Source organism: Heterodontus francisci, chromosome 27, assembly GCF_036365525.1.
Source record: "Heterodontus francisci isolate sHetFra1 chromosome 27, sHetFra1.hap1, whole genome shotgun sequence".
Taxonomy (NCBI): Eukaryota; Metazoa; Chordata; class Chondrichthyes; order Heterodontiformes; family Heterodontidae; genus Heterodontus; species Heterodontus francisci.
The window spans coordinates 29,652,368-29,677,860 of NC_090397.1; the positions used below are offsets into that span (position 1 = coordinate 29,652,368).

General features: G+C 42.6%; 1 protein-coding gene across 17 annotated transcripts in view; it reads right to left on the reverse strand.

The window, feature by feature from the left end:
- The window catches only part of anks1b (ankyrin repeat and sterile alpha motif domain containing 1B), an 831,451-nt gene that overhangs the window by 320,453 nt on the left and 485,505 nt on the right, over positions 1-25,493 (reverse strand). For all 17 annotated transcript variants that reach the window (XM_068059073.1, XM_068059064.1, XM_068059059.1 and 14 more), the window contains one exon: positions 4,879-5,019. In XM_068059073.1, the coding sequence (XP_067915174.1) occupies positions 4,879-5,019 (141 nt within the window). The remainder of the gene's footprint in view (positions 1-4,878; positions 5,020-25,493) is intronic.

Consider the following 25,493-nt stretch of genomic DNA (forward strand, 5'->3'; position numbering starts at 1 on the left):
CAGTGGCAAACCAGTGGGAGGCGTTCAAAAGCAAGATTCTACAGTCACAGTGGAGGCATGTCCCCACAAAGATAAAGGGTGGTACTGCCAAATCTAGAGCCCCCTGGTTATCTAGAAGCTTACAGGGTAAGTTAACGAAGAAAGAGAAAGCTTATGACGATCACAAAAAACTTAATACTTTAGAAAGCCAAGATGAGTATAGTAAGTGCAGGGGTGAAGTAAAAAAGGAAATTAGAAAAGCAAAGAGAGGACATAAAAAATTATTGGCAGGAAAAATCGAGGAAAACCCAAAGATGCTTTATCAATACATTAAGAGCAAGAGGATAACTAAGGAAAGGGTATGGCCTATCAAAGATGTACAAGGGAACTTAAACATGGATGCAGAAGATGTGGGCAGGGTTCTTAATGGGTTTTTTATCCCTGTCTTCACAAAGGAGAGGGATGAGGTAGACATTGTAGCAAAAGAGGAGTATGAAATATTAGATACGATAAACATAATGAGAGAGGAAGTGCTAGAGGCTCTGACATCCTTGAAAGCGGATAAATCGCCAGGGCCGGATGGATTGCATCCCAGGTTAATGAAGGAAGCCAGGGAGGAAATAGCAGATGAGCTGAGGATCATCTTCAAATCCTCAATGGATACGGGAGAGGTGCCAGAAGATTGGAGGTCTGCGAATGTTATACCATTGTTTAAAAAGGGTGAGAGGGATAGGCCAAATAATCATAGACCGGTCAGTCTGACCTCGGTGGTGTGTAAATTATTAGAATCAATTCTGAGGTACAGATAAACAGCCACTTAGAAAGGCACGGATTAATCAAAGATAGTCAGCAAGGATTTGTTAAGGGAAGGTCATGTCTTACTACTTGATTGAGCTTTGGAGGAAGTAACAAGGAGGAGTGATGAGGGTAGTGCAGTGGATGTGGTTTACATGGATTTTAGCACGGCATTTGAAAAGGTGCTGCATGGCAGACTTCTCAGAAAAATGAAAACCCATGGGATATAGGGGAATGTGGCAGGTTGGCTCCAAAATTGGCTCAGTGACAGGAAACAAAGGGTAGTAGTCGACGGATGTTTTTGCGAATGGAAAGCGGTTTCCAGTGACATTCCACAGGGCTCAGTGTTGGGACCCTTGCTGTTTGTGGGGATGCGGTGGCTTAGTGGTAATGCAACTGGACTGGTAACCCAGTGGTCCAGCTACTTCTCTGGGAACATGGGTTCAAATCCCACCATGGCAGATGGTGAAATTTCGGGGTGGCACAGTGGCGAGCACCGCAGCCTCACAGCTCCAGCAACCCGGGTTTGATTCTGGGTCCTGCCTGTGTGGAGTTTGCAAGTTCTCCCTGTGACCGCGTGGGTTTCCACCGGGTTGTCTGGTTTCCTCCCGCAGCCAAAGACTTGCAGGTTGATAGATAAATTGGCCATTGTAAATTTTCCCTAGTGTAGGTAGGTGGTAGGAGAATGGTGGGAATATGGGATTAATGTAGGATTAGTATAAATGGGTGGTTGTTGGTCGGCACAGACTTGGTGGGCCGAAGGGCCTGTTTCAGTGCTGTATGATTATGACTTTGGGCGGCGCAGTGGTTAGCACCGCAGCCTCACAGCTCCAGCAACCCGGGTTCAGTTCTGGGTACTGCCTGCGTGGAGTTTGCAAGTTCTCCCTGTGACCACGTGGGTTTCTGCTGGGTGCTCCGGTTTCCTCCCACAGCCAAAGACTTGCAGGTTGATAGGTAAATTGGCCATTGTAAATTGCCCCTAGTGTAGGTAGGTGGTAGGAGAATGGTGGGGATGTGGTAGGGAATATGGGATTAATGTAGGATTAGTATAACTGGGTGGTTGTTGGTTGGCACAGACTCGGTGGGCCAAAGGGCCTGTTTCAGTGCTGTATCTTTAAATAAATAAAATATTAATGACTTGGACTTAAATATGGGAGGCATGATCGGGAAATTTGCTGATGACGCAAAAATTGGCCGTGTAGTTGACAGTGAAGAGAATAGCTGTAGACTCCAAAATGATATCAATGGTTTGGTTGAGTGGGAGGAAAAGTGGCAAATGAAATTCAATCCAGACAAGTGTGAGGTTATGCATTTGGGGAGGGCAAACAAAGCAAGGGAATACACAAAAAATGGGAGGCTACCGAGAGAGGTAGAAGAAGTGAGAGCCCTTAGAGTGCATATCCACGGGACTCTGAATGTGGCAGGACAGGCAGATAGAGTGGTGACGAAGGCATATGGAATACTTTCCTTCATTGGCCAAGGTATGAAATACAAAAGCAGGAATGTAATGCTGGAACTGTATACAATGTTGGTTAGGCCACAGATGGAATATTGTGTATAGTTCTGTTCACCATATTACAGGAAGGACATAATTGCTCTGGAGAGGGGACAGAGGAGATTTACAAGAATGCTGCCAGGGCTTGAAAGTTGCAGCTATGAGGAAAGACTGGATCCACTGGGGTTGTTTTCCTTAGAGGCAGAGGTGTGACTTAATTTTGGTGTACAAAATTATGAGAGGCCTAGATAGAGTAGACCTGTTTCCCCTCGCAGAGAGGTCAACTACCAGGAGCCACAGATTTAAGGAGATTGGTGGAAGGATTAGAGGGGACATGACGAAAAACCTTTTCACCAGAGGGTGATGGGTGTCTGGAATTCATTGTCAAGAACAGTGCTGGAGGCAGAAACCCTCAACTCATTTAAAAGTTACTGGACATGCACCTGAAGTGCTGTAACCTGCAAGGCTAAGGAACAGGTGCTGGAAGGTGGGATTAGATTGGACGGCTAGATTTTTCAGCCAGTGCAGACACAATGGGCTGAATGCCTCCTTCTGTGCTGTAATCTTTCTTTGGTTCTATGCTTCTATGGTGCACACTGCAGGGGGCGTCCGTGGCATTATTAGCTAATCATGTTGTACAGGCAGCCTGCTTTTTCTTAAATGCAGGTTGCCTTTTAAAGGGAAGGTGGAGAAAAAGATTGTTGCAATGTAAATTCTTGCAAAGTGAACACCTGGGCACCCACAGGAATCCAGACTGACAGATGTGGCGCTGGAGATATTAATGGTGTAGGTGGGCAGGAGGAGAGATGCCATGGTTCCACAGGGAGCCAGGAGCCCCTCAAGGATTATCCTCAGAAGGGAGCTGGTGGGCAGGATGGTCAACTCCTGACACCCTGGAAGCAGTGGCACAATAAATCTAATGACCTCATGCTGCTGGTCAAGGCCAGTGACCATGACATCTCCTACCCACCACAACACCAACCTCTCACACTGCTGAATGCACCACCCAGCAGCAGTTCCTGGTACTCAGGACACTCGCCTAACATCCAGATACTTGACCGTACAGACATACATCTACCAATGCTGCCAGCCTCACATCTATCGCTCATTACCTCCACATACCTCCAACTATTCAGCTATGGCAGGCATATCATCAAACACAGTAGTCCACAATCACTGATAATGCCCACTCTCTTGAAGGACAAAGTGGCACACATTGGAAGGGGGCAGAGCAGAACAGAGGCAGTTGGGTACAAGGACATCTGCATCTCCTGAGCCCTACAGAGGAGATGGCTCTCAGCATCATGGGGCCAGTTGTGATGGTGCCTCCAGCATCCAACATTGCTCAGAACACTGAGGATGATGACATCTTCCAGATTTACATCACATCCTCATCCTGCTATCCGCCATGAAGCGCCAGCTGCAGGTGCTGTGACCATGGACCTCTTGCTTCCCACCCCACCCCACTTCCCACACACCAACCTTCCCCTTCTGCATTCCTGCTTTCAGACACCCAAGAACTGCCACCTGCCCAGTTACAGGTACCCAGGCAGTGATGAAGAGGCCTCACATGATCTGATATTCGCAGCTGCCAATTCAAACATTGACACGACACCTACCTTGGAGGCTAGCATAGAGTTGGGATCAGCACATGGTAAGCCACTGGGCACAAGTAGGCTGCAAACAGGTCGGGCTAAAGGAAGGCTTGTTTGCCAGCTCACTGGAGGACAGGGTGGCAGACAAGAACTGCTGCAGCGGACTCCGATGAGGATCTCAATGGGGCGGCCTGCAGGACAGTGCTGAATGGGCATACACACCACAATGCTGGGTGCAATGTCTGACTTGCCAGGCAGCCTCCTGCCATTGTCAAGGAGTATGGGGGAGTCCGGCTCCAAATTCGCAGAGGGCACGGCATGGAGCTTGTCCTCTCTGTATCCTCTGTGCAACCTGCTGTGCTGACCACCCAGGGACACTGCCACTGCTGCCCCCTACCTGTTGCAGTCTTTGTGTCGATAGGTCACTTTCTCCTCAGCCATCCTTGAGGATGTGGTAACCAATGCACCAAAACACCTCCAAAAACACTTCAGAGTACTCTCAGACACTTTACAATAGAAAAACTTCCATAAATTTTACTTGCCCACATTCAGGATGCCTGACCCTTGAAGGAACTCTACTGCAGGGCCCATCTCTTGCTATTTCACGCTTCTTCTTTTAAGCATGGACAATGCAGATCTGTCACGACCTGAGTTGTCCAACTTCGGTATCCTGGCATCACATCAGCTGGTTAGGCTGCGTGATAACAGGATAGTGTCATTTCCGTGTGTTCGGGCGCACACAGGGGACACAGCTGTGTGCACCCATACAAAAGATGGATGCCATAGAGGCTGCGCAGGTAGCGGCCTGCGGCGCTGTCTGTCTCCGGAGAATCGAAGTAAGTCTGTGCAGCGCCATTTCATGAATGAATTTCGTGGCCTTCCTATTTTGAACTCAGCGTATCCTTTTCTGGACTTACTTTCGAACAAAAATGATTATTTTATTGGAATAACTATCTATTTGATGGATGTGTTGTTGCAGCAGGAAAATATTAAACAGAAAGTAAAAATATCAACCTGTGTTAAAATCGGAAAGCCAAGTGGTCGGCAGCCGTTACAGGGAGTGAGTGCTTCCCATAGTCTTGCTGGCCCACAGCTTTTCTCTCCTTCTTCCTCGTCTGTCTGTGGCGGGTTTATTGGAGGAGATGGACGGTCTCGCTGTTGGAAAAGAAAGGAACTTAGAATGAATATATAAAATAAATCCTTATATTATTCAAAGTGGTAACATACGTCATATACCAGCAGCAGGAGGTGGTGAGAACAGCAATCTATCAAAATCAATTAGGAGCAAAACATTATGATATTTTACGTTAAATCATTTATAGAAGCAGAACAATTTTCTCTCAGGGCATTATAACCAAACTTACAAAAGCAATGCTGCATTTCAATATCGGTTCAAATCAAATTGCAACTTCTGGTTACCAAATCTATATACGAATTAAAAGAGTGAAATAATTCAATTCCCTACCCTTTCAGGATATAAAATATGTATTTTAACTTTGTAAATGGATTTGCTATCTCAATGCTTTACATTTACACATGAATGTCACACACTGCATCTATCCTAAATAAGTTAATAAACCCAAGCAGGAAAGCCCATCAGTAATGAGAAAACTAATAACTGCTGCTTTATGCAAACTTCTTCCAACCACAAGAGCGTCCTCTATTTTGCAATATACCTTGAGTGGTCTGTGTTAGACATCAGTTTGCATCTGTACTGGTTCTCAAAGCATGGGCTGTGCACCAGTGATGAGACACAAGGTATGGCATGGGATACATTGAGGGATATGAAAATAACTGCCAGTTTCCAACTTGCCATGACATTTAACCAGCTGCCTCCCTCCTGTCACAAAACCTTCTGTCCAACTTGCCCCACTTACTATCTTCTTCATCCAGACGCTACCAGCCTGATATCCTCTCCTTCCTGACTCTACCATTTTGATATCCTCTCCCTCCTGACTCTAGCATCCTGCTACCTTCTCCCCAACACCCTGCTATCTTCTCTCTCCTGACTCTACCATCCTGATATCCTCTCCCTCCTGACTCTACCATCCTGATATCCTCTCCCTCCTGACTCTAGCACCCTGATATCCTCTCCCTCCTGACTCTACCATCCTGCTATCTTCTCCCTCCTGACTCTACTTACCTGCTGCCTTGTCCATCTGACTCTACCACCTGCTACCTTATTCCTCCTGACTGTTGTGATAGTGTATTTGTTAGTATGTTAAATATGGACACTTAAATATATGTTTATGTTAATATGTCTTATCACAGGAAATGTGCAATATCACATAATTCAGTTCTCTAGCACAGTCAATTAGCATGTATAAGCTGGAGCAACAGCAAGTCTTCATTAAAGCTCTGCATTCTAAACCTTTCGCCCTTCAGCTTCGTTTATAGTCGTCTAGAAAAGATAATACAACAACTAACCTGCTGCTACCTCCCATTTGTTTGAATTTCAAACTGAATACTTAGCATTCTGTTAATATGGAAGAACATTGAACCTGCTCTGAAACTGAAGACGACCAATGAGAGGGACAATGAAATTGAGGGTAAGGGAGCAAGCTGCAGAAATAGGATTTATAAAGCTCTGTAGTTGGCACCATGTTTCACCTGGTAAGAATTTTTCAAAAATCTATAGAAACTTTAATTGTACATTTATGAATCCAAATTGCCACATCAGAATTATTATATGACAGCTCCAATTACACTGATTACAGATCACTCTGGTGGCGGCCAGTCCTGTTTTATTTCATGTAAGGTACATAGATATCTGCGTACCATCCTGGAGATAAAATATATGCAGTGAAATTGTTGTGCAATACAGAAATATAGAAAGAATTTTAAAATCTGCACTTAAATTACAGAGATGTTATGTAGAATTTACAGTAGAGCATGGCTACCCGACCCGAACCTGATGGGACCCGACGACGTGTGTCAGATTTGGGTCGGGTCGCTCTTCCAGACCTGGCATTCGGACTCGGGTCGGACACACTCTATCACCACCTCTGGTACGTGGCTCCAATGTTAATGTACTTTTTGGACTTGAAAGATTCTTTAGTTACAGTTTTTTTAAGCTTGTGCAGATAAGCAACAAAGTGATAAACGGAAGCTAGGTTAACTGATGGTCGGGTCGGGTCGGGTCGGGCGCGAGAAAAAATGAAAGGACTTGGGACGGGTTGGATGTGGTTCTGCCGGGCTCGGGTCGGGTTTCATTTGCAGACCCGAGCCGGCCTTTAATTTACAGCACAGAAACAGGCCATTCGCCCAACTGATCTACCTCGGTGTTCATGCACATGAGCTTCCTCCCACACAACTTCTATTCGCCTTATCAGTATATCCTTCCGTTCCTTTCTCCCTTGTGTACTTATCCTTAAATGCATCTATGCTATTCGCCTTAACCAATCCACGAGTATCACATTCCAATCACTCTGAGTAAATAAGTTTCTACTGAATTCCTTATTGAACTTTTTAATGACATATCTTATTTTATTACCTCCAGTTTGGACTCCCCCCAAGTGGAAAAATCCAGTATTTTGTTTTGGAAAGAGTCAGCAAATATGCTGGATGACAACTGTGGTGAGATCCCTTAGCAATAAAGCAACGACCTATTGTACGTTTCTGAAAGTCTTGTGCTGCTTCCTGTTTCATTACCCAGAATGGACCATAAAGCTTCCAAGGAAGTTTCAAAAATTAGTCCCCACTCAGCACCAAAGCATTTTTAAACTTCTCTGAATTAACTCTTCGCCCAAAAGAAAATTGCATGTCATTGGACATTTATGTGAAAATGTAACTTCAATTATTTGATGCATTTTCAAAGTTTGAAGTTCAAAATTTTCTGGCGTGGGAAAGAATGCTGCCAGAACCTCCCACTGCAAATATTGATCCAAGGCGTTTAGCCCTCGCCAGCTACTTCTACAGACACTATCCATAACACATGGGATTGCAAAAGGCTATATGAATTTTTTGATGGAAGACATTTGAGAACCATAATGGTAATGGATCAACTTTTATGATTGGGTCTTCTTCAATTCGCCCTTAATGCAATGCTACAACTTCAATCTACAAACATGATGCACAGAATTTAAATGTGCTAATTATGACAGCTGAAATCTAAACCATGTATTTAATTTTAAACAATTTATCATTAGCTTTACTGTTCCCCTCTTTCTTTTTGACTCATCAACTCAGTTCTTTTTTTATTTTAGTGCAAACGTTTAGCCCTCCCAGTACATGTGTGGAAAATGTTAGGATCTGAATTTATATAGGTTATTAGAATGCAATAGTTCCTGAAGCAGAATGAACACACTATGACTCATCGAAAAAAAATCTAAGAAATATGAAAAAATATAAATTTCCCTGGTAATAACCTACTGCACAACACCGAGAGGAGCTGAAAACAGAATTAGATATGTACAGAGAGTGGTAAAAAGTAGATTATTTAGTGTTACGTATATTTACTTTCCATTCATAGAGGTGCTCATGTACAGAGAAAATCAAAAATTTATAAACAAATCAGAAACAACATGACTGCCTCCTACAAGAACATTTTGTTAACTGCCACCTTTGATCAGAGGCAGCACAAAGTTCAATATAAGATTTGGCAATGGAGTCAAAGCATTCCATTTCTTATAGCAGTGTTTGCAAAACTAGGCAAAATTTTTAAAAAGCACCTTATCTATATCTCCAAACCATAGGGCTCTGACTGCAAACTTCCACACATCATGGGTCAAGTGCTGTGTGACCCTGGTAATTTTTGTTTTTGTTTCAATTCTTAAGGCAGTGTATGCTCCCACTTTTGGTACTCAGTAGTTTCTCATTTTAAGTGCCTCGTTTTAAATTTACAACGGGGTAATTTTAGATGTTTCAGATCCTCAACTGTAATGCAAAATAAAAATAGCATTCCAATATTTTGGCAGTCAGAAATCTAATTTAATAATTAACATTAATAATTACTGAATGACGTAACTTGGCAATTTCCATTCACAGCAACATTCATCAGGAGTTTTGCCATTTTATTCATGGATGCATATTTGCTTATGTTTAAAAGAACTTAAGTCATGAAATATAGTTGATGTTTGCTAACAATATAACCATCTTGAATTCTTCCACAACTGAAAATATATTTAGGAAGTGGTTAATAAAAACATTTACACATAAAATCCCCATGGTCAAATGGGCATTCTTGGCATGATGTACACTATGAATGCTTGCTTGACTATATTTCACTTCTTATTTAAATAAAATGTTAATACTAAGTATTGATATAAAAAAAACAAAATTTCTACTTATTGAAGAGATACATATATGACAAGAAAATGGTTGTTTGTTCCTAAACTGATGCATTTTTATCTGCCACTATGATGGCTTTTTCATTTCTTAGATAATCTTCCAAACAAGTTCTGCAGTCTCCTGTTTGGGATTAAATCTGGGGTGTATATTTGGGTCATCTATTGGGCCGCATTCACCTTCATGTTGCCCCCGGGCCCATTTCCTATCCTGAAAACAGGGGCAAAAATGATCAATTTTGCAGCTCTATGTCCTATGCCCCAGGAATGCCTGAAAAATATCTTATTTCATATTGGGTGTGGACGATTTGCAGGCCTCTGGCCACTTAAAGCAGGCATTTGGTCCCTCATTAGCAGATGCAACAAGCCTAACACCACTCCAAGGAACTGGCCTACTCTGAGCAGCCTGTCCCACTTAGCTTTTCCTGCCCAACTTTCCTCCCTCTCCACCCAAGCAAGGCAAGCAGCCTAAAATTCATGTGCTGAAATGGGCAAGCCTCCTACAAATGCTGGTAGCTCGTCTAAGTTATTGAATCGCGTTGCGAGGCCAAATTTCAGGCTACCTTCGAGCCTCCCATGTTGTGACACCAATTCCAGGACTATAAATGGCCCCAGACAAATTTCTACCCAAGTGTCACTCTCGAAGGGATTTAAAAACTGATGTAGGCAAATGTTATCACACAGAATTATAACATAGGCTAAAATGACTTGCTCTGCTCTATGGAATTAACATGCCTAGTTAAGATAATGTAATGTTGTTTATAAATAGAGAAATCTGAATTAATCAATATGAAATGGCCTGGTTTAAGAATATTGTTGCTAAATTAATTTCAATATGCATTCCGAAGTTGTAATTTGAAGCCATGGCTCTGGAGAAAAGAAATTATGGCTTAATTAAATTAAGTGATCCTGTAAAGTTAAGGTGTGTTCATGATTAATTATGAATTGTGTAAAGCTTTATAATTTTTGAAAGGAGCTATTATATTCATGCTTCCAGATTTTGTCAAATGTCAGGATGTAGGCTCCATTATGCTACAAGTTATAACTATGTGTTGTACAGAAGTAGAATCCTGTGCTTAGAAAAGGCAGCATTTTGTATCAGCTAGAATCTTTTCCATTTATTGGTGGGAGTATGTTTCACAAAGGATCATTTTTAATTTATAGTGTGTATTATAGTATGCCACATTTATTGGATTGCAATTTACTTTGACAGCAGGGATATTGGTTGGTGATTCACAAACTGGATTGACTTTAATTATCGTCCTTTCTTTAAATTCATGTTACCTCTGCAACTACTAAAAGGAATTCATATTAGTTAAGGTTAATGATTGAGAAGAGTTTTTAACGTCTTCTCGTCCTCTCCAGGGCAGCAGATATACTGCATACTGGTAGGATCCGATCACAGTTATACTTCTCTTGCTGAAGGCGAATGCAAATAACAGTAACAAGATACATAATCAGGCTTCTTACTAGACTGGCTTTTTGATATGTATTGTGAACGTGGCGACTGACACAATGGGGGAATGATGTAACATGTGAACCATTACCAGAATATTTTTGCTAGGTCAAACCATTATTGCACCGCAAATGGATTTAGGGAGGTAGACTTGCCACTTTGGAAGCGATCAGGAAATTGCACCCAAAATGCGCTGAATAGGTTACAGCTCAAGTTTCTGATAAAGTTAATCTGCATAATCAAACATTAAATCTTCCATGAACCAGCACATAGAATCACAGAATCGTTCCAGCACAGAAGGAGGCTATTCAGCCCATCGTGTCTGCACAGGCTATCCGAATGAGCAATTCACTTAGAGCCATTCCCCGCCTTCTCCCTGTAACCCTGCACATTCTTCCTTTTCTGATAACAGTCTAATTCCCTTTTAAATTCTTCATTGAACCTGCCTCCACCACACACTCAGGCAGCGCATTCCAGACCTCAGCCACCCGCTGCATGAAAAAGCTTTTCATGTCGCTTTTGCTTCTTTTACCAATTACCTTAAATTTGTGCCCCCTTGTATGCGATCCTTTCATGAGTGGGAACAGTTTCTCTCTATCTACTCTGTCCAGACCCCTCATGATTTTGAATACCTCTCTCAAATCACCTCTCAGCCTTCTCTTCTCTAATCTATCTTCATAACTGAAGTTCTTCATTCCTGGAACCATTCTGATGAATCTTTTCTGCACTCTCTCTAATACCTTCACATCGTTTCTAAAGTGTGGCGCCCAGAACTGGACACAATACTCCAGCTGTGACCGAACTAATGTCTTATACAAATTCAACATAACCTCCTTGCTCTTGTACTCTATGCCCCTAAGAATAAAGCCCAAGGTACTGAATGCTTTACTAACAGCTCTCTCAACCTGTTGTACCACATTCAATGATTTATGCACATATACACCTAGGTGCCTCTGTTCTGCACCCCCTTTAGAATTGTACCCTTTATTTTATATTGTCTCTCCATGTCCTTCCTACCAAAATGAATCACTTCACATTTCTCTGCAGTGAATTTCATTTGCCACCTGTCTGCCCATTCCACCAACTTGTCTATATCCTTTTGAAATTCTACACTATCCTCCTCACAGTTGACAATGTTTTCAAGTTTTGTATCATCTGCAAACTTTGAAGTTGTGCCCTGTACACCAAGGTCAGTGTCATGAATGTATATCAGGAAAAGCAAGGATCCCAACACTGACCCCCGGGGAACTCCACTACAAGCCTTCATCCAGCACGAAAAACATCTATTAATCACTAGTCTTTGTTTCCTGTCACTCAGCCAATTTATTTTCCATGATGCTACTGTCCCTTTTATGCCATGAGCTATAACTTAGCTCACAAGTCTGTTGTGTGGCACTATATCAAATGCCTTTTGGAAGCCCATGTACACCACATCAACAGCATTGTTTAGTTTAGTTTAGAGATACAGCACTGAAACAGGCCCTTCGGCCCACCGAGTCTGTGCCGACCATCAACCACCCATTTATACTAATCCTACACCAATTCCATATTCCTACCTGTCCCCACCTGTTCCTATATTTCCCTACCACCTACCTATACTAGGGGCAATTTATAATGGCCAATTAACCTATCAACCAGCAAGTCTTTGGCATGTGGGAGGAAACCGGAGCACCCGGAGGAAACCCACGCAGACACAGGGGGAACTTGCAAACTCCACACAGACAGTGCCCAGAATTGAACCCGGGTCGCTGGAGCTGTGAGGCTGCGGTGCTAACCACTGCGCCAACCTCATCAACACTCTCTTCAAAAAAACTCCAGCAAGTTAGTTAAACATGATTTTCCCTTAAGAATTCCATGCTGGCTTTCTTTCATTAATCCACATTTGTCCATGTGACTATTAATTTTGTCCTGAATTATTCTAGAAGTTTCTCCACCATCTAAGTTAAACTGGCTGGCTTGTAGTTGCTGGGCTTATCTTGAAACCCTTTTTTGAACTAAACATTTACAATTCTCCAGTCCTCTGGCACCACCCCCGAGCCTAAGGAAGACTGAAAAATTATGGCCAGTGCCTCCGCAATTTCCACTCTCACTTCCCTCAGTATCCTTGGATGCATCTCATCTGGTTCTGGTGCCTGATCCACTTTAAGTACAGACAACCAATCAAATACCTCCTCCTTATCAATTTTAAACCTTTCTAGTTCTGAATTATCTCCTCTCTCACCATTGTTTCGGTTGCATCTTCTTCCTTGGTAAAGACTTAAAATCCCATATTGCTGGGGTAGGATTTGAACACACGTCTCTGGCTCATTAGTCCAAGCCTCTGGATTGCTAGTTCAGCAACATTAACCGTTGTGCTACTGTTCCCGCCTCCAAGAGCTGCCAGTCGGAGTGCTGGCATCTCTTCAGTCCCAGCGCCACCGGGAGCGGTGGCTACTGCTGGGACTGCACGCAGCCTGTAGCAGCAACAATGAAGGAGGCTCCAGAAAAGGTGAGTGGGGGTCGGGCCTTGCCACGGACAATTCACTGGGCCGTGGTGAGGGGGTGGGGATTATAATGTAGGGGGGAGGAGATGTTTTAGGGGGAATGGCCCGTGCTGTTGGGAGGGCCCTTGGTGGGGCACAGGGTGCCCAATCAGGAGGGCCCACCCCCCCCCAGCCTGCAAGGAGACCACCAGGTATTGCTGGGTGGTTCCTCAGATGCTGTCGTGGCTGTCTGCCGCTGGTAATATGCCAACTGCAGCAGGAGGAGGCCCTGAAGTGGCAATTAATTGGCCACTTAAGGGCCTGAATTGGCCTGGGGGGATGGGCGAGCCGTTTGCCACCTCTCCCCACCGCCACTGGTAAAATGGCAGCGGGAAAGCGAAGAGAAAGGCACCCCTGCCTCCCAGCCCACTCCCGAGGGGCATAAAATTCTGGTCGTATACTCAACACAAGGGGAACAAGAACATTTCAAAGTTGTATTTGAATCCCAATGAGTTCCATAGTTTTTTCTATTTCACACACCATGGATCACCTCAGGAATTTAATCTGAAGTGATTTTTAAAGTGAGTCAACTGGGAAAGGTTAAATGGTTCAAAACAACCTTGAAACTTGTAATGTACAAAACAATTAAAAATGTGAAAAGTCATGTGTAAAATTCGACTCATGGTGTGACAGATGTCTTCTGTTGGGCTGGTGTTCTCAATGATGAGATGAAATAGGCTGACAGGTTTTCTTCATCCAAAGCTGTCTTGTGATTTTGTGATCTTCTGCACTTTTATTTGATCAAATAAAATTGCCATTTGATGCATTCCACCAATTTATTCTTTTCCTAATAATGTGTTAATGACTTGGCACTCCTGGCAAGGGTTTCGTTCAAGACGAGCCTCGATCACAAATTTGACCAATTGCTGACCCACACAATTTTTCCTCCAGTAAGACAGAAAATCACGTAATCTAAATTGGGCACACTGACCTCCATGCCCCTGCAGACGGCATGATCCTGTTATATGGCATTTTACAGAAGCGCTAAATCATAAAAATTTATATTTTCAACATTCAGTGGAAGAATATTATTTCCCTCTGGATAGTACTTCACGGTTGGCAGTTTAGGAATTAGATTGCAGATCAAAGACTGCCTTTATAAATTCATAAGACTGATAAAAAGTGCAGAAATCCATGCAGCTTCCCAAAATGGTCACATTTTGAGTTATCTCAATTTAATTTATCGTGCGTTTATGAATACATTATAGTTTAGTTTAGAGATACAGCACTGAAACAGGCCCTTCGGCCCACCGAGTCTGTGCCGACCATCAACCACCCATTTATACTAATCCTACACTAATTCCATATTCCTACCACATCCCCACCTGTCCCTATATTTCCCTACCACCTACCTATACTAGGGGCAATTGCTAATGGCCAATTTACCTATCAACCTGCAAGTCTTTTGGCATGTGGGAGGAAACCGGAGCACCCGGAGGAAACCCACGCAGACACAGGGAGAACTTGCAAACTCCACACAGGCAGTACCCGGAATTGAACCCGGGTCGCTGGAGCTGTGAGGCTGCGGTGCTAACCACTGCGCCACTGTGCTGCATGGGCAATAGGGATGTCCATTTTCTAATTAGTTGCCTGGAGAAATTCGAAACAGGAATGTGATGGATGATGTCAAATACATTACAAATACAAACAAATACAAATACAGCACTCTTGATGCGAGGTACAATATCTCAGTGGGCTTAATAAGGTAGTAAAAGTCGATACTGAGCACAAGAGAAATTTGAGGTGGGGAGTGAAAGAATTACTGCTGAAAGACAGTGGTTTTTAGATAGCTTTTGTGGGGAAGACTGTAGTTGGTGAACTTAGGGGAGAATACTGGTGGCAGAGAGTAGTTACTGAAAGAATCATTTGCCATGGAGGATGCAGAACAACTAATATCATAGGAGTCGAGAGTGAGTGTTGGGCATACAGGTGCAGAGCATGATTCAGAATGCAGTGAGGCCATGGAGGGAATTGAAAACAAAAATGAGGGAGTTGTTTCACTGTTGCCAGGGAGATTGATGGAGACGAGAACAGAGCCATATAAGTGCTGGCAGATGGCCAAAACAAGGATTTCAGTGCTGCCAACAATGAATGGAAGGAAATTTTGACTCAGCTAGCCTTGATGTTGAACTGGCAGAGAGAATTTGTAGTAGAAGCCTGGCATTCAATGGTGGAGGAGATAGGTAGAGGCAAGTGTTGTCAGCATATAAATGGATGTTTTTATAATCTAATTATCCTTTCATTCTCTGTCCCTTGCACAGCCCTTTACTGCTGCTTCTTTCTCCCTCAGCTTGCTACTCTTTCTCTTCCCCGCATCTGTATGTTGCCATTCTTTTTCTCCGCCACTTCTCATCGCTTCACTGTTCACCCTCTAACACTTGGATTTCAACACTGCAAACTTGCATTTTAAATTTGCAAGTTCACAATGAAAATTGTGAATCGGTAACAGGATGCTCATACCTGGAGGTGGCTGAGATAGAAGGAGTGGGAAGCAAAGAAAGAAGACAGTGGCAGCAATTGTTGATGCAATGAGCTCCTCACAATTTGTATCTAAGGTGAGGATGGAAGGCAAAGATGGAGATGAGAGCTTGTGGTTGGGGTGGAAGACTGTCTGTGATATGGTATAGACAAGGATGCCAAAATAGAGACAAGTCCACTGTACAGCAGTCTGATGGAGTTGGAAATAGGAGGGGGAATTTATGAGGGAGTTCAGCATAGATTTTCTATGGGAAAAAGGAAAGGTTGGTGGCAGTTGAAGCAGGCAAGCAATTTTGTAATAGAAAAGAGATGAAAAGGTGGCTGGAAAAGCTGGTGAGGTTTTGTGTAATAACAAAGCCAGAACTATGGTTATGTATGGATGAGTTTGTGAGGAGAACGCTTCAGAGAGGGGAGAAGGGCTGAGAAATCAGAAAAATTTGAACTCAGTTTGGGTGCAGGTTAAAGGCACCAAGGATGAGGAGATGGATACTGTGGAAGACAGGGCAGATGATTTAATACAGCAAGGTGATTAGGTTAGACCTGGTTAGGAGGGCTGGGGGAGTTGCGGTAAACAAAAGGGACTTTAAAGAATTAGCAGTTTGTGATTAGTGTCTAAATTATGGCATATATACAGCACCAATCCATATCCAATGCAATTTTATTGTGTGATAGAATATTATTGGCAAACAAAAATCTACCTAAAAGCACCAACTTGTATTTTTGACTTTGCTTACAGATCACATGATGTATTGTAGTGTAAAGCAGACAAGATACGCACATGTTACCAACACTTACAATTGTCCCAATTTTGTTAACTCACTGATATCCTAACAAATTGGGCACCAATTTTAATTTTACATCATTGATTTGTTTATTTAAGACATGTCCATTTTTCTTGAGTGCAATTGGAAAGAGGGCCAGAATGACTCTACATTTAGTTCAACAAAATGCTTTTTTTTTAAAGCAAAAAATAGAATCTATCTTCACCACCCTAAGCTAGTTTACAAATTTACATTACACAAGTGCACTAATTTAAATTTGCTCATGTAGTATACTGATTGGCACATTTATGTATTGTGAATATGCAAATTAAAATTTTTGACGTGATTATAGATTTTGGGATTAAATTAAACACAGGCTTTAGATTTAACAGCAGCACTGCAGTTTACCCAATTTCCATGCAGTTTGGGCAAACGTGTCTGTTACAAAACACTGTTTCAATCTCTTCTTTTGAATTAATTGTGTTAATTGGGCTTCTTTGTATCTTGAGATAATTGACTGCCAGAAGATTTGTGTTTGTCATCCTGCATTGAGAGAATTTATAGTTGTGGAATTAACATTGCAGAAATGTCTATTTACATTACAATCAGACAGGATTTGGTGTGACCTAAGGGTATAACACATTAACCTCAGAGTAACATATATCATAGAGAACAAATAAAGCAATTAAAACCAAAAATATCATAATATCTCAAGCAGCGACAAGATATCTTAGCCTAAAATTGTTTCTAACATGTTCGCTTTTCAGGAGTTAACTGTGGGTTACAGAAGGCCTTTGGGAGTAAAGGCTGCTCGCTGGTTTACACGACAGTACTGGTTGCAATCTAGTGGCTAAAAGCAGACAAAACCAGCCAGCCGTTAAATCTGGTTGACACATGTGCAAGGGCCATTGCAATGCAGGGCCCAAGAAGGTCAAGGACCACTAACCCCTCCTACCAATTCCCTCCCTCGAAGCAGCTTGTCAACATAGACATACGGTCAGCCAGTACAAGGAGCAGTAGGTTAGGCATGCATAACAAGGTAGAAAGATAACTTCGGCTGACTGAACAGAACCCAAAAGCTGAGAACATATGAACATCCCTGGTTGTAAGACTTGTGAAGACAAGCAGTTACATAGGCTTTACAATTCCTTCACTTGTTTTGGAAGAAAGAAGGCATAAGTATATTGAAACATAAAGGGAAAATATGGACGTTGAATGAGCAAAATTGAAGGTGCATTTCTAGGAATCTCTAGGGCATGCTTCTCTGGAAAACCTTAATACTAAAATGGTATATTCCGCTCAACTTTAAGCATTTTTCTACTTCACAATTAGAAGATTTTTTTAACCTTAAACAAAAAGGAAAAACAAAGTGACATTTGGACTTTCAAAAGACCAAGAAGACTTTTACTTCCTCAAAAATTACCTACCACAGAAGGAGTACGGTAGCATATTAATGATGTTACTGGATTAGTAATCCAGAGGCCGTGAGTTCAAACACTCAAAGAGAACACCATCACCTCCAAGTCACACACCATCCTGACTTGAACCTCGGGGAGTGGGTGGGTGGGGGGGAGTTTTGTACAGGCAAGGGGACACTGGTGTAGGTGCCTATGTGAGTTAAATGCCCTGAAGGTAACATTAGAATAGGATCCTGAATTCATTCCTCTCACTTCCAGATTTCATGCAGCATTTAAATATTCAAATAGGTAATTCAGTACTCTTTTAACCAAGGATTCTGGCTTTAACAGCCAGTGGACCTATTTCCCGAGTTGTCAGCAACATGCCAGGGTCACGAATGCACAACGAGATGTGTTTCTTTATTGAAACTGACAGCCTGGGAAGCCTTTGATCAGTAAAACTGAAGAGCTCCAGCTATGGCCAGGTGAGAGGCTGCTATTCATAGCACTTCTTCTCTCAGAGTGTGCTTTCAATGCTGGATAGGTGATTGTCAACTTCTTGGAAGTCACTTCATCTGTCTTGCACTTCAGTAACCTTCAGCTACACTTCCCTGCTGCCAGCATTCACCACAGCATGGAAGCAGCTTATGAGGGACAAGAGAAGCCACACCTCTGCCAACAGCACAAGCAGCAGCAGGAGCAACACCAGCACCAGCTGCCTTTTCCTCAGCCACATGCTGCTTCACAGGCCAGAGGGGGATGGACACAGAGATCCAGTTCCAAGGAGGCGAGACCAACATTCCTTCTAAGCTGCACAGGTGCGCGGTCGCATAGCAGTCCAGAACTTACTGTGCAGGGGACAAACAGGCCAGACACGAGAAGCAGTCCCTTTGAATGTGCATATGTGCAGCCATGCAGCTGTCTTAAAGGGACCACACAGTGCAGCAAACGGATTGTGCACAGCGTAAGGTAATTAGAGGAAACATTGGGTGAGACCCCCAAATCAGAATCAGTTTTCTCGATATGTCTGAGTACCAGTGCCTCAGGCTTTCTTGACAGGTTGTTGCTGACATCTGCAGCCTCCTGGAACAAGACCTCCTTTCCAGTGGACCAGGTGGATATGCATTGCCAGTTGCCATCAAAGTGCCTGCTATTGGAGGGCCACCCCCACAATTACCCTTTGTTTCCTGCCTCCAAACTAATTTTGGATCCAACTTGCCACGTTGCCTTGGATCCCATGGGCTTTTACTTTCATGACCTGTCTGGCACTTGGGAGCTTATCAATAGTCTTGCTAAAGTCCATATAGACTACATCAAATGCACCACCCTCATCGATCCCCTCAAAAAATTCAATCATGTTGGTCAGACACAACCTTCCCTTTACAAATCCGTGTTCACTATCTTTGATTAATCCATGTCTTTCTCTAGGTTTTCTGCAGGGTTGTGCTCTCAGTATCTATTATAAGCTTTGAATTTTTTCTTTATCCTCTCCTTTAAGCCCCTTGACATCAAGGGCTCTAGATTTGTTAGTCCCACCCTTTTTCTTTAAGGGAACATATTTGCTCTGAATCCTCACTATCTCTTCCTTGAATACCTCCCACTGATGTGGCACTGATTTACCTTCAAATAGCTGTTCCTAGTCCATTTTAGCAAAATCACATCTCAGCTTAGTAAAATTAGCTTTTCCCCAAATGAGAGGTTTTACTCTTGGTCTATCTTTGTCCTTTTCCATAACTACCCTAAATCTAACTACATTATGATCACTTCCACCAAAGTGCTCCCGACTGATACCCCTTCCAGCTGTCCAGCTTCATTCCCTAAAGCTAAGTCCAGAACCACCCCTTGTCTTGTTGGGCTTGCTATGTACTGGGTAAAAAAGTTGTCCTGCATGCCTTTTAAGAATTCTGCTCCCTCTGTACCTTTCACATTAATTCTATCTCAGTTAATATTAGGGTAGTTGAAATTCCCCACTGTTGTTTTAGCATTTATTTATTTATTAAGAGATACAGCACTGAAACAGGCCCTTTGGCCCACCGAGTATGTGCCGACCAACAACCACCCATTTATACTAACCCGACAGTAATCCCATATTCCCTATCTACACTAGGGGCAATTTACAATGGCTAATTTATCTATCACCTGCAAGTCTTTGGCTGTGGGAGGAAAACAGAGCACCCGGCGAAAACCCACGCGGTCACAGAGAGAACTTGCAAACTCCGCACAGGCAGTACCCAGAATTGAACCTGGGTTGCTGGAGCTGAGAGGCTGCGGTGCTAACCACTGCACCACATGAGATGTGCCTACATATTTGCTCTTCTATCTCCCTCTGACTGTTTGGGAGTCTATAGTACACTCCGAGTAGTGTGCTTGTCCCTTTTTTGTTCTTCAGTTCAACCCATATGGCCTCATTTGATGATCCTTCTGCCATATTGTCCCTCCGCACAGCTATAATTATTTCTTGAATCAATATTGCGACTTCCCCCTCCTTTAAGCACCTCTCTATCTTGCCTGAAAACCCTGTAACCAGGAATATTGAGCTGCCATTCCTCAGTAATCACTATAATATCATACTCCCTTGTCTCAGTCTGTGCTTTCAGCTCATCTGCCTTAGTCCCTAGACTTCTTGCAGTGAAGTATATACCATTTAGTACTGCCAAACTCCCTAACTGTCTGTTTTCTAGCCTTTGTTTCCTTTGTCTTCCAAACACGTTTACTAATTTTCTGCCTTGCATTTCCAACTTTGCTTCTCTCCCTTCTGAATCCAGTCTCACATTCCCATCCCCCTGCCAAACTAGTTTAAACCTTCCCTAACAGCACTAGCCAAACCCCCTGTCAGGATATTGATCCTGGCCCTGTTGAAGTGCAACCCGTCTGGCTTGAACAGGTCCCACCTCCCCCAGATGTGCACCAATATCTCAGGAACCGAAAGCCCTCTGACCTGCATCATCTCTCCACCCCATGTATTCTTCAGCTCTATCTTCCTATTTCTGTATTCACTAGCTCATGGCACTTGGAGTAATCCAAACATTATGACTTTTGAGATCTTGCTTTTCAATCTCTCTCTTAGCTCCCTAAATTCTACCTTCAGGACCTGATCCTATTATCTGCCTCTGTAATTGGTAACAATATGGATCACGACCTCTGGCGTTCACCCTCCCTCCTCAGAATATCCTGCAGCCACTCAATGGCATCCTTGATCCTGGCACCAGGGAGGCAACACAGCATCCTGCATTCACATCTGTGGCCGCAGAAGCACCTGTCAGTTTACCTCAATATTGAATCTCCTATCTATATAGGAGGCGGCACAGTGGTTAGCACCGCAGCTCCAGCGACCCGGGTTCGATTCTGGGTACTGCCTGTACGGAGTTTGCAAGTTCTCCCTGTGACCATGTGGGTTTCCGCCGGGTGCTCCGGTTTCCTCCCACAGCCAAAGACTTGCAGGTTGATAGGCAAATTGGCCATTGTAAATTGCCCCTAGTGTAGACAGGTGGTAGGAGAATGGTGGGGATGTGGTAGGGAATATGGGGTTAATGTAGGATTAGTATAAAATTTGGGTGGTTGTTGGTCGGCACTGACTTGGTGGGCCGAAGGGCCTGTTTCAGTGCTGTATCTCTAAATAAAAAATATATTGTTGTTCCACTCTTCCTTCTCCATTGTGCAGCTGAGCCACCACGATGCCATGGACTTTCCTCCGCCTGCACTCCCCAGAGGAACCATCACTCTCACTCTGAACAGAATACTGGTTGGAGAGCAAGATGCAGTCATGGGAACCTGCCCTGCCTTCCTTGTCCCTCTGGAAGTCATCCACTCCCTCTCTGTCTGCACCTTTTTAAACTGAGGGGTGACCACCTCCAGAAACGTGCTTCGCAGATGACTTGTAGTGACTCCAGCCGTTGCTCAAGCTCCAAAACCCGGAGCACTAGCTGCTGATACTTACTGTAAATGTGGTCTGGAAGAGAAGCGTCCAGGAATTCCCACATGGCACAGGATGTGCATTCCATGGGGCTGAGGTTCCCTGCCATGCCTTTGTTTTCTAGACTATTATCTAAAACACTTAACAGCTGCTCACCAGGTCTCACTGTCTCCCATTTCCTCACTCAGACCTCACTTGTTTTGTAAAAGACCAGAACAGCACCTCCTCCCTCACTGCGCCGACTTCCCTCACTCACAAAATTCCTCGAGTTAAGCACGCTGTTGAAGCAGTACTCTGACAAGCTGGACTCTATGCTACTTAAGAAATAATTCACAATTCTCAACAACTATACATTCCCTTGAGGAATAAAAACTCCAATGAGAAAAGAAGTCCAACTGAGGCTAACTAGAGAAGTCAAGGGTAGTGATAGACTTATGATGTTCCCAAAAAGAGTAGTAAGCCTGAAAGTTGGAAGGGTTTTAGAAACCAGTAAAATATGAACAAGAAGTTGATGAAGAGGGAGAAAACAGACTGAGAATAAACCAGCAAGAAATATAAAGAACAGACAGTAAGAGCTTCTACAAGTATGTAAAAAGAAAAAGATTAGCAAAAGTAAATGTGGGTCCCCTAGAGGCAGTGACAGGAGAAATTATAATAGAGAATAAGGAAATGGCACTGATGCTAAACATTTTGTCTGTCTTCACAGTAGAAGACACAAAAAGCATTATAGAAACAGTGAGGAACCAAGGGTCTAATGAGCGTGAGGAATTTAAAATAATTCATATTAGTAAAGAAAAAGTGCTGGAGAAATTAATGGAATTAGAAGCTAACAAATCCCCTAGAATGATGACCTACATCCTAGGGTTTTAAAAGAGGTGATTGCAGAGGGAACAACAGCATAGTGGTTACATTACTGGACAAGTTATCCACAGAAGACGTTGTTACTCAAGGTTAGGGCTCATGGGATTGGGGAATAATACATCATCTTGGATTGAGGATAGCAAAGGGATAAATGTTAAATGAGTGGGCAAGAAGATGGCAAATGGAGTTTAATGTGCGGAAATGTGAAGTTATCTACTTTGGTTAGAAGAATAGAAAAGCTGAAATTCGTTTTTAATAGGCGAGAGACTAGTAAATGTTGGCATGCAGAGGGATTTGGGTGTCCTTGTACACGAATCACAGCAAGTTAACATGCAGATACAGCAACCAATTAGGAAAGCAAATTGTATGTTCGCCTTTTTTGCAAGGAGGCTGCAATGTAACAGTAAAGAAGTCTTGCTGCAATTATACAGGGCTTTGTTGAGACCATACCTGGAATGCTATGCACAGTATTGGTTTCCTTACCTAAGGAAAGATTTGCCTGGGGGGTTGTTTGGGGTGGGGTGGCGAGGGTGGGTGCACTATATACAATTCTTAGAGGGGTTGACTGGGTTAATGCTGAAAGGCTGTTTCCCCTGACTGCAGAGTTTAGAATTAATCATAATCTCAGGATAAAGAGGGCTTTGGATGCTCAGTTATTGAGTATATTAGGGGCAGATGGTGACATTGTGGTAATGTCACTGAACTAGTAATCCAGAGACCCGGGCTAATACCCTGGGGACTTACTGTTTTTAATCACTGAAATTAATATCCCTTGGTCTGAGGAAGCTGTTACCTGATGTACTGAAAAATACAAACAAAAAACAAAATGAAGGGAACCAGGAAATTTGCTATGTTTTATTATTTGCAAAACTGCTTCCATCGGCTCCCACACTATCTATTTATTGTCACGTTGAAAATATACATAGGGATTGGCAGAAATTCTTCTCAGAACTCTACCTCAAATATAGAAAGGGGTCGAAAGTCCTCAGGTTATACATGAGTTTAATTGCCAGGCTGCATCCACCAGGAACCTTTGCTGCTGAGCTTGGCAGACTTTCTGGGGTTCGGGGGACCTTCCTTTGCATGACAATGGTGGATGTAGATGCCAGTGGCGGCCCATCTGCCATTGAAAGAAGCTTCAAACTGTATCACTGGTTGCCAGATCTTGGTTTCATCCAACATACTGGCTGCCAATGACTTGTCCAGCTACTGAGAAGCCAGGGCCACAGAAACATACAACATCCAGCAGCCCACTATATTCCCCCTCTTTTTACACTGCTGGCCCTGTTTATGGAACATCAAGGTACACGCCACTTAGCAGACCTCAATGAATCCCTAAAACTGGATCCATTGTCACTGCGTCCCCGACTACGTTGCAGCCCATGTGGTGCACTCCTGCTGAAGTTATGGCAGGAATATGCCAGGATGGCTGTAGGTGTTTGACCACGACATACAGGAACATTGAGTTATGATGCAAAAGTTGTAGCTTTTGACTTAGCATGTACCCAAAAAAAGTTAAAACGCGGCTTTAAATCAGTTGATTTAAAGGGCTGTGAAAGGAATTGAAGTGATAGTGGTACATCATTTCTTCTGACTAGACCAATCTTGCTTTGAATAACAATTTCTTATGATTTGCTATTTGTGAGCAGATGTTCTTCGAATGTGGAATAAACTTTTCATTACACAAGCCTCCGTTAAGTATGCTTCAAGTTGGTCTTGAAAAGAAAGTGAACATTTTGAAGACTATTGAACAAAATGAACAATGTTTACTGATGCATTGTAATCAGATTTAGAACAGGTTGGGAAAGATACAGCTGTAGACAATTTTAGAACGTCTTTGTCACTGTCTCTAATGCAACTGGATGTCACAAGCAGAATCAAAATCGTTGATCTGAAATTTATTCAGCTCTCTATTTCAATTTATAAAGAAACTGGTGAACTGAATACATATTTGAGCTGGACTCATTTCAGTTTAAGCCGTAAAATATTAAAGTAAAATTGTTAATGGTAGCATGTAATCGGAAATCAGAAATTAAAGCAGGGAGCTACACCAGCAAATTTAAAGAAACCTAAAACTGATAAAAGAATAAGCTTTTAAAGAAGCTTACTATTAAAATGATTCAAACTGGAATCATGATTGTAGTTGGTTCAACATTTCAGTCTTTGTGCTTCAGACAAGTTGTAGAATCATTTATCCATACAATAGCTCACTTCTATATGATGTATGGTTTAAAGAGAAAAATATGTCACTACCTCCCTTTCTTCCTTCTTACCTTCTGTCCATGTTCCCAAATCTCTGGTCCCATTTTCCTCAATTTATTTTCATATCCTATTTTCCCATCACATTTATTTTTGTTCTTATTCTTTATTTTTTTCACTGATTTGTTTCCCATGACTTCTTTTCAGTTTTCAGTCTTTCTATTCCATTTCTGTTTAATGTTGTTTTATTGTTCCAACTTTATGTAGTTCATTATTGACGTTCTCTTTTTTCTATAATCAGGCCTGTGATCTTTGAGCTTCTAGCTTTCTCCATCTTCTAGCTTGCATTTTTGTGATTTCTTGGATCTAATTCTTCATTTTGGTCTCTCACCAAAAAAGCTCCCAGTTCTGTCACATCCTCTGAACCTATTGGCCAAAACCACACACCCACATATATTCCCAATACTGTTGTAACATCATAATATCCGTCCCCATTGCCACTATAATTAAATAGCATTGATTTAAATATATCATAAAACTTATTGCTTACTTTTGGTTGGAATAAATGAGAATTCAAAAATTAATACAGAAGTATTTTATTACTGTTAACACTGAGGGATCCTTTCACGTTTACGGGTTGTGTCAAGAAAACCAGCTATGCCAAAGGAGGAATTTTTAATTCATCGATTAGAAACCTACATTAAACTTTGAATGAAACAAAAAGTGTTGGAATCCTACAGTTAACATTTTTTTTTAA